General features: G+C 44.4%; 1 protein-coding gene and 1 pseudogene across 1 annotated transcript in view; one reads left to right on the top strand and one right to left on the bottom strand.

Annotated features, from left to right (window-relative positions):
• The window catches only part of LOC111958644 (nascent polypeptide-associated complex subunit alpha, muscle-specific form), a 25,219-nt gene extending 21,117 nt beyond the window's left edge, over positions 1–4,102 (top strand). The window contains exons 11-18 of the mRNA XM_070437324.1: positions 6–679; positions 792–1,016; positions 1,751–1,839; positions 2,112–2,180; positions 2,305–2,451; positions 2,588–2,716; positions 3,683–3,805; positions 3,988–4,102. Coding sequence (XP_070293425.1) covers positions 6–679; positions 792–1,016; positions 1,751–1,839; positions 2,112–2,180; positions 2,305–2,451; positions 2,588–2,716; positions 3,683–3,805; positions 3,988–4,002 — 1,471 coding nt within the window. The 3' untranslated portion in view covers positions 4,003–4,102. The remainder of the gene's footprint in view (positions 1–5; positions 680–791; positions 1,017–1,750; positions 1,840–2,111; positions 2,181–2,304; positions 2,452–2,587; positions 2,717–3,682; positions 3,806–3,987) is intronic.
• A 2,096-nt stretch (positions 4,103–6,198) lies between these two features.
• LOC111958645 (Golgi-associated plant pathogenesis-related protein 1-like) lies at positions 6,199–8,131 on the bottom strand (annotated as a pseudogene).
• Between the last annotated feature and the right edge of the window lie 2,005 nt (positions 8,132–10,136).

Here is a 10,136-nt window from a genome sequence, read left to right on the forward strand (position 1 = left end):
AACAGGCCGCTGCCTGGCTGCCAGACAGAAAGCAGGAAGGACATCAACGATAACAATGTGGGGAGTGGCCAAGCCTCCTCTACAGAACAGAATATATCTTCTTCTCCTCCACCTCTTCCCTCCTCCTCTCCTCCCCATCTCTCCTTCTCTCCTCATTCCTCATCTCCCCCACCTCTTCCCTCCTCCTCTCCTCCTCCTCTCTCCCCCTCTCCTCTCTCCTCCTCTCCTCCCCCCAGTACCTTCACGGTGCCGCCAGATGAGGACCTCCCCACCCCCATACAGGAGTCCCAGCCTCTCCTCACCACAGTCCAGCCTGTCACCCCACTCCTAGACACCCAGCCTCAATCAACCAATGTTCAGGCAGCCTCTGCAACCCTTTCTACTACCCCTATCGCCCTTCCTAAGCACCCCCCTATACCCACCGAAAGTGTCCCTATGTCCCCTACCCCCTCCTCATTTCTATCTCCACCCACGTTAGCCCTGCCCTCAACCCCCAGCTTTACCCAGCCCACCCAGGAGTTTCTGCCACGGCTGGAGCCTCCAACCACAATGCCTGTCCTAGACATCCGCAGGCAGGTCCAGCCCCAGCCCCAGCCCCAGCCCCAGCCCCAACCAAACATCCTCACCGAGCCCAACAGACAGGTCAAAACAGGTCAGTCACAAAGCCCACAGGACAGAGGTGAGTTACACTCAGGAAAGATATGGGTGTGGGGTGATTTGATTTTCTCTTTTTAGTAATCAAGAATCAGTGAATCATGAATCAGTCCAACCTGTGTGAACTTTTGTTGCAGATGGGATGGACACAGACAGTGATGATGATGACACTGCTGTTCCTCTACGACGTCACATGACTCAGCCCTGGGGGATTGTGGGAAACCCTTCTCATAAAGAGTCTGGTTCCTCCAATCAGCGAGAGGTACTGCTTCACTCCTCCTGCCAACCAACTGAGAGACAGACAGACTGTCCAATCAGCCACAAGAATTCACAGGAGCTGGACCTGTCCTTCAAATACAACTGTACGTGTTCTCCAAATCCAAATCTCTCTCTATGTCTGTCTGTTTCTCTCTGTCTCATTGAGAAAGGGATTCTGAGAAGTGACTCCACCTATGACCTTCCTCACACACACAGATGGCTCTGAATATGTCTAGTGGTCCTGCTATGGTCCTGATGAAGGACATACTTCAGATTCTAGGAAGATTCTCAATAATACCCCATCGACCACAGAACACTGCTGCAGCTACTGAATAATGGAGGAGAAATACTCCGAGAGAGGATCATTTTATCCAGGAGGAATACTGTTATTGCACATCTTTCAATAGAGGTTATTTCAGGGCAACCGTCAGTCAACCTGAAACCTCTGAGTCAATCTAGCTAGAACTGACCTCCCGGTAGATGATACGTACATAGAATCATGGATGGGGATTTATGTGTACTGTATGTGTGGTAGCACTGCAGCATAATGAACAATGCTACATGCGTTGAAACACAGTAGTACAGAATGTAATTGTACGCCATAACATGCGTGTTCCATAGCATAGAGATGAAATGTCATTGCTATTTAATGAGGTGATCTATTTCTTCTCTAAGATCAGTGATTAGGTTAGCCGTAGAGCTTTATGATGCTGTCCCATTACCAGAGTGCTAACGAGCTACAACATGTCCTCATCATCTACATCTCAGTCATTAGTTACCATAGCAATGAGGATGTGATGCAGTCCTCTGAGAGTAACAGTGTGTGTGTGTTCCACAGTGGGCTCCTGCAATGAGTCGGAGAGTGAGGGATCAGTGCCAGAGTTGGAAGAACCAGAGAGGGTGCCACTGAGATCCTCAGAACCCCAGGTGAGTCTACCGTGTGTGGGCAGAGAACACTCGAGAAGTCCCCTCACCCCCAAGGGTGGAAACCTTGCGTTCACTGTGTGTTATGTAATAACATATTGATGTCATTACCTTTAGGTAGGAAGGATGCGTGTTGTGGGCCTGTATTTTCTGAATGCGTCGCAGCTTCAGAGATATGTTCCATATTATCAGTCTGGATATGGGTAAACTACTGTAGAATGTTCTCAGGTTTGATGTGTTGAATTGATTTTGTTGTCCTCCCTTCTCTCTCTCAGCCCATCTCTCCTGCTGATGAGGGGATTAACAGACCTAAGCAGAGCCGCAGTGAGAAGAAGGCCCGCAAGGCGAGATGTGAACACAGAGCTGCTTCATGTGGCAGACTCAGCTAATCAAACACAGAGCAAATGTGTGTGTATTCTGTGTGTTTGGCCGCATCATGGTGTAACCAGTGTGTGTGTGTGTGTTTAGGCCATGGGTAAGCTGGGCTTGCGGCCGGTCCACGGTGTGACCAGGATCACTATAAGGAAGTCGAAGAGCATCTTGTTTGTCATCAGCAGACCTGACGTCTTCAAGAGCCCCGCGTCAGACATCTACATCGTGTTTGGAGAGGCCAAGGTGACATCCTAACCTTCTCTCACTCTCTCTCTCGCCCTCTCTAACCCCTATCTCTTTATCACCCTCTCTCTCTTTTCTCTCATCTACATTGTGTTCAGAGGCCAAGGTGACCTCTCTCTTCCTATTTCCTTCCTAGATAGAGGACCTGTCTCAACAGGTGCACAAGGCAGCGGCAGAGAAGTTTAAGGTCCCGGTGGAGGCCTCCCCACTGGTGCCCCCTGCACCACCCAGCCTCACCATCAAGGAGGAGAGCGAGGAGGAGGAGGTATGGAAATGCATGCTCACTCATTATGTCAAGGAAAAACACCAATCTTTACCCTATTCTTACTCTTTCATGTACGGTAGTTCTTTTAGATCTTAATATGAAACAATTCTATCTAGTGTTGTTACATTTCAGTCCTCTCTACTGCAGTGGTGGAAAAAGTACCCAACTGTCATACTTGAGTAAAAATAAAGATACCTTAATAGAAAATGACTCAAGTAAAAGTGAGTCACACAGGAAAATCCTGTATTTGGTTTTTAAATATACTAAAGTAAATGTAATTGCTCAAATATACTTAAGTATAAATCCTTTCAAATTAGTTATATTAAGCATACCACACGGCATGCTTGCCAGGGGCACCCTCCAACACTCAGACATAATTTACAAACAAAGCACGTGTTTAGTGAGTGCCCCAGATCAGAGGCAGTAGTGATGACCGTGATGTTTTCTTGATAAGTATGTGAATTAGACCATTTTCCTGTCCTGCTAAGCATTCAAAATGTAACGAGTACTTTTGSGTCTCAAGGAAAATGTATGGAGTAAAAAGTACATCATTTTCTTTAGGAATGTAGTGAAGTAAAAGTTGTCAAAAATATAAATAGTTCAAGTCACGTACAGATACCCCAAAAAACAACTTAAGTAGTATTTTCAAGTATTGTTACTTAGGTACTTTACTGTAGTTAGCCTGATGMCATTTTTTTTATTTGACCTTTATTTTACTAGGCAAGTCYGTTAAGAACACATTATTTTCAATGACGGCCTAAAAACAGCAGGTTAYCTGCCTTGTTCAGGGGCAGAACGACAGACTTGTCAGCTCGGGGATTCGATCTTGCAACCTTCCGGTTACTAGTCCAAAGCTCTAACCACTAGGCTACTTGCCGCCCCAATGCTACAGTTATGAACTGTAGCCTTTTTTTTCATGTTCAGAAGTGTTCCATAGTGCAACTGACTTTGACCTCTGTCTGTCAGGTGGACGAGGGAGGTTTGGAGCAGAGGGATATAGAGCTGGTGATGGCCCAGGCTAACGTGTCCCGTTCTAAAGCTGTCCGCGCCCTCAGACACAACACCAATGACATCGTTAACGCTATCATGGTAAGGGATTTATGAACGAAGGAATCTGTTGTAACACACTGTCCACGTTGGGCCTACATTTGCTGTTATGACCTACTGATTGCAACAGTCCTTTTTCAACAGGTCTTGAAAAAAAGCTTAACAATGTATGTTGTTCACACATCCAACCCCAAGTAATTCTCTCCCTTTCTTCTCTCCCACAGGAGCTGACCATGTGAAAGGATGGACCCCCCCAAAGCATAAACGCCACAGTCACATCTGTATCGCTGCTATGTTGCATTCTCCTTACCTGCTAATAAACAGTGTGTTATAACCACACTAGTGGGCGATACTGTTAACCTCCCTTATACTGCACATGTCATGTCCTGCATGTATAGTGAAAATGGGGCATTTTACAGACAGTCGCTTTTATTACATTAAACAGAATACAAAACATAGTCAAACAAGTGTTCAGTTCAGAAAACAGGTCCGTTTAAATCATGCTCACAATGAGTAAAACACATACATACAGTATCATTGAAAAGTTTGGACACACCTACTCATTCCAGTGTTTTTCTTTATTTTTACTATTTTCTYCATTGTAGAATAARAYTGAAGACATCAAAACTATGAAATAACATATGGAATCATGTAGTAACCAAAAAAGTGTTATACAAATCAAAATATATTTTACATTTGAGATTCTCTTTGCCTTGATGACAGCTTTGCACACTCTTGGCATTCTCTCAAACAGCTTCAAGAGGTAGTCACCTGGAATGCATTTCAATTAACAGGTGTGCCTTGTTAAAAGTTCATTTGTGGAATTTCTTTCCTTCTTAATGCGTTTGAGCCAATCAGTTGTATTATGACAAGGTAGGGGTGGTATACAGAAGATAGCCCTATTTGGTAAAAGACCAAGTCCATATTATGGCAAGAACAGCTCAAATAAGCGAAGAGAAAAAGTCCATCATTACTTTAAGACATGAAGGTCAGTCAATCAGAAATATTTCAAGAACTTTGCTTTGAAAGTTTCTTCAAGTGCAGTCGCAAAATCCATCAAGGGCTATGATGAAACTGGCTCTCATGAGAACTGCCACAGGAAAGGAAGACCCAGAGTTACCTCTGCTGCAGCCCAAATAAATGCTTCACAGAGCTCAAGTAACAGACACATCTCAACATCAACTTCAGAGGAGACTGCCTGTGTCACGCCCTGGCCTTAGTTATCTTTGTTTTCTTTATTATTTTAGTTAGGTCAGGGTGTGACATGGATGTTTTTGTCTTGTCTAGGGTGTTTGTATTGTCTAGGGGGTGTTTGTAGAGTTCATGGGGTTGTGTTCATTGTAGGTGTTTATGTAAGTCTATGGTTGCCTGGATTGGTTCTCAATTAGAGACAGCTGTCATTCGTTGTCTCTGATTGGGAGCCATATTTAGGCAGCCATAGTCATTAGGTAGGTTGTGGGTGATTGTCTATGTGTAAGTTGCCAGTGTCTGCACTTATTGTTTGTATAGCTTCACGTTTGTTGTTTTGATTAGTTTGTATAGTGTTCGTTTCGTCTTCATTAAAGAAGAATGTATTGTTATCACTGCGCCTTGGTCCTCCTCACTTAAATGTTACGACGAACGTGACAGCCTGGATCAGGCCTTCATGGTCGAATTGCTGCAAAGAAACCACTACTAAAGGACAACAATAATAAGAAGAGACTTGCTTGGGCCAAGAAACATGAGCAATGGACATGAGACTGGTGGAAATCTGTCCTTTGGTCTGATGAATCCAAATTTTAGATTTTTGGTTCCAACCGCCGTGTCTTTGTGAGACGCAGAATAGGTGAACGGATGATCTCTGCATGTGTAGTTCCCACCGTGAAGCTTGGAGGAGGTGTGATGGTGCTTTGCTGGTGACACTGTCAGTGATTTTATTTAGAATTCAAAGCACACTTAACCAGCATGGCTACCAAGCATTCTGCAGCGAAACACCATCCAATCATTTTTTCCCCCACAGGACAATGACTCAACACCCTCCAGGCTGTGTAAGGGCTATTTGAGCAAGACGGAGAGTGATGAGTGCTGCATCAGATGACCTGGCCTCCAATCACCCGACCTCAACCAATTGAGATGGTTTGGGATGAGTTCAACCGCAGAGTGAAGGAAAAGCAGCCAAAAGTGCTCAGCATATGTGAGAACTCCTTCAAGACTGTTGGAAAAGCATTCCAGGTGAAGCTGGTTGAGAGAATACCAAGAGTGCAAAGGCGTCATCAAGGCAAAGGGTGGCTACTTTGAAGAATCTAAAATATACATTGAGTTGTTTAAATTATCACTTTTTTGGTTACTACATGATTCCATATGTGTTATTTTCATAGTTGTGAAGTCTTCACTATTATTCTACAATGTAGAAAATAGTAAATAAAGAAAAACCCTTGAATGAGTAGGTGGTGTCCAAACTTTTGACTGGTACAATTATTTATTTTTTACCAGAAATGATTTTACTATGTGTAAAATCTCTACCCCACTAACGATGGCATGAGTAGGTCGAAACCAGTTGGTCTGTAAACCCTCCAGAAGGCACAGCTGGCATGGTCTGGGTTTGGTCAATGGTGTGCCATTTTTGTTCATGCATTTGTTAGTCACAGTGGTTTTGTCATATATATATATATAAAAAAGTCAAGGTCACAAGTCAAAGTGCAAATGTCCTTTGGATGGGGGTGATTGGTCAGTATGTTCCTCAGTCCTTGGGCGGCAGGACGTTGTTGTCAAAGTGTCCTGGTTGGTGATGTTCCCTGCTGGAAAGTACCTGGCTACCACAAATGACGAGCCATCTGGCACACTGGCCTTCCCCACACCCAGCTTTTTACTGCCCTTCCACACCATTGCTGTGAAATGACCTGGTTAGAAGAGAGAGAGAGACAAGCTAAACACATTCACTGAAGGAAGCCGTCTGCAGCACTGCTCCTCTAAATATATACAGTTACAGAACCCTATGTTCATCTCCTCCCACCCTCTATCGTCCCTAATATACACTCTTTTCCCCTCTATTGCACACTCCCATTCTCTCTCTCCCTTTATTTGGTCAGCAGCACATTCGTTGATAGGAGTCATCCTGACGCTGCAGGGTCGGTCACACTGAGCAGAGGCTTCAGGAAGAACAGGAATGACAGAAAAGACTGGGAATGCTATAAAGAACTTATTTTCACAGAAAGCAGTGTTCCATGCATGTTTGTGAGCAGAGTCACAGGTCTAGTCACAGAATGATAATGTCACATTTATAGACAAAGACCACACAGTCCAACACTGACCCAGCCTGGGTGAACACAACACTGTGGCATGCAGCACTACACAAGTCAGAGTGTGTGTGTCTGTGTGCATGCGTGTGTCTCACCTGTGCCAGAGGAGAAAGCCGGGGGGTTGAAGTTGTATTGTTTGACCTCGTCATAACCAGCGGTCGGCCACATCTTCCCTAATCACAGAGGACAAAGGTTCAGGTTATCACATAACATTATACTTGTTTGTTGTCTTTGTCACTATTGTTTAACAGAACTCGGGCCAAACCCCCAGAGTTCCAGCAGAGATGACAGCGGCAAGGAAATATTATCCAATGGCAGCTGTCCAAGGCAACAGTGCTAACCGTATAAAAGCTGTCAAAGCTTGAGGTGGGTCAGAAAACATGGAGAGGTTTGAGATCCCGAGTTTCAGAGGAACAGTCCAGAGAGAGATGAACTGAGCTTGACCCAGTGATAGTCTCCATAGGAGACTCCATATGAATCACAGCAGACTGTCAGGTCAGTGCACAGACATAGTTGTGCTCTGAGTCATGGTCTTGTTGCTGAAACACTCCGAACACAGAGCAGGGAAATGGACCCCAGCTGTTCCTGCCTGGGCGCCACTGGACAGGATAGTCTATAGTTTAGACCTAACTAAACCCTACAGAGACTCTGGATCGCTCTCTTTATTGTTACTATCTGCACCGTACACAGTGAATAATGTATCTGTCCCATTTACATAACTAAACTTATGCAGGCTATGTCAATGTTTGGTCATAGCATTAGGAGTCATCGGGTTAGAGTGTGTGTACCTGGTTGGTCATAGGAGGCCCAGGCCAGGTTCTCGCCACAGCTCCCCTTACTGGACTCAACACTGTGCTTCAGGATCCGTGTGCTGGCCAGAGACTCAGCATACCTACAGGGTGGAGATAGTTGTGGTAATAGTTAGATAAAGACAGCTAAAAGATGGGGGGGGGGGGGGTAGGTGAAGTGGAAAAGAAGTAAGGGTTTGGGTGTGGTTGGCCATGTCTCTGATAAAGGTGGTGGGTGGGGAGATAGATAAGTGTGTGTGGGTTGGGGGGGGGCGATGTCTGGGTGACCCACCTAGTTGCATCGCTACTCAGCTTGCTGCTCAGCTTCAGAGGGGGTGCCTGGTGCTTCCTACGATACTCATTATGACTCCGCAACACCTCCTCCGAAAACTGCTTAGAAGCTGAGAGAGTGAGGGAGTGAGAGAATCACATAAACAAGATGCCATGAAAAAACTGAAGGTAAATGTATATGTGTTTCCTTGTTTTCACTAATATACAAATCAAACTTTAAAATCATTAATACCACTCAATAAAACAGTAGGTTAAAGTAATCAGACAGTAACTTAGGCAGTAGTAAATCTCCAGTAAGCCCCATACATATGGCTGTTCCCCAGGCTTGAGTCTATAATACTAGACAGATAGTACCAGGGTATGTATGAATGGGGGACACATCCATCTCTCCCCCTCTCCCCAGCCTGGTGCCAATCACAGCCCTACTCACAGCTCCATTCTCTCTGGCATTCACACAATGAGGCGATTCACACACACACACACACACACACTTAGCAGATGTAGCAAAATACAGTCTCTTACGGCCTTGTGAAGAATCAGCGGTTGCAGTCCTTGGGGCGGATCCTTGACCAGATTTAGCTTATTCCTAAACTAAATACCACTTTCAATGGAGGATAATGTGGTTCTGGAAACTGGCACCTAAAATGTTCTGTCAATCGATCACACACCCCTTGCAAATAGGGAATTCCGCTACTGGCACAGCTATTCCTGATACTCTCAATAGTGGTTTCATCTTTACCACAGAAGGGAAGAAACTGACCTAGCGCATAGGCGTTACAAGACTGTGTCAAATAAAGATGTACAGCTTTTTAAAATCCCCCCCTTTTTCCCTGTTGCATGATAACAGCCCATTGTCACAAACAGACCAATCCTCCTTTGTAATTATCATACACGTGCTCACCACACACACACACACACACACACACACACACACACACACACACACACAAGTACAAGTACAATCAATCAACCCACAAGTACAATTAAATCTCATGTTACCGCTGATTTGCCCATGACGCAGAAACTCTCTCCTGTTCCCTTTGGCTCAGTTCTCTGATGGTCTGAAGCAGCTGCTATGACTTTTGTTTCTGTCCCTCTCTCCCTCTCCCTTTCTGTATTCCTATTTTTCTTTGTACACTTTATTCCTCTTGCTGACACTTCTCCCTCTAGTAAACTAGTCTTTCTCAAACCTTCTGCTTCTGTCCTCTCTCACTCTTAAACACCCTGCCTTTTCCTTGGCCACACACACACATTATCCTCCCTCTCCCAGTATCCCTCTGTAACACACAGGCTCACTAGCTGGCTCTCTCTCTCTCTCTCTCCCTCCCTCTGTGTAACTGAAAGGGGAGACCCAGCATGGCTGTTCTGATGACATCATCTCTATGAGACACATGCCCTTTTATGGCCTGAGATTCCTGCTTTCTGCTTGAAACAGTGAGCTGGACATTATACCCTAACTAAATTAAGAGCAGTTTAACTGTTTAGAAGCACTTTTACACAGTTTTACTAGGGTGAGCCTATGTGGCATCGATATTAGTCKGAAAAATGTATTCTAGTGTCCAAATTGACTACAAAGTGTAAATAGTAGGATCATTCTGGTCATAAAGTCAGTCTCGTCCAAAACTGAGATTTTCGAGAACATTTAATTTAAAAAAAATGAAGGGTACCATAACAATTTTCCTTGGGTTGGGTTTATTTCAATCCTGCCCACAGCTGGCAGCACCCAAGTAATCATCAATTCGAAGTGCAGCTGCATGTGACCCGATTGTAATACCCTAAGGCTAGGGTATAGTTAAGGACCATCAATAAAATTACACAATGTACATGTGACAATATTAAAATATTWAAATAGCTCCAAATTCCAATGACTTAAAAACCTCAAACCAACTATAAATTGTAAACGCATATAAAAAATACTGAATGCAGTTAATGAGACAACTAAAAGGTGTGCCTTTAATGTAAATATTGTCCTAGTTACATTGTGTAATTTATTGACGGTCCCTAACTAGCCCCGGA

The sequence above is a fragment of the Salvelinus sp. IW2-2015 genome, linkage group LG35, assembly GCF_002910315.2.
Source record: "Salvelinus sp. IW2-2015 linkage group LG35, ASM291031v2, whole genome shotgun sequence".
NCBI classification, from domain to species: Eukaryota; Metazoa; Chordata; class Actinopteri; order Salmoniformes; family Salmonidae; genus Salvelinus; species Salvelinus sp. IW2-2015.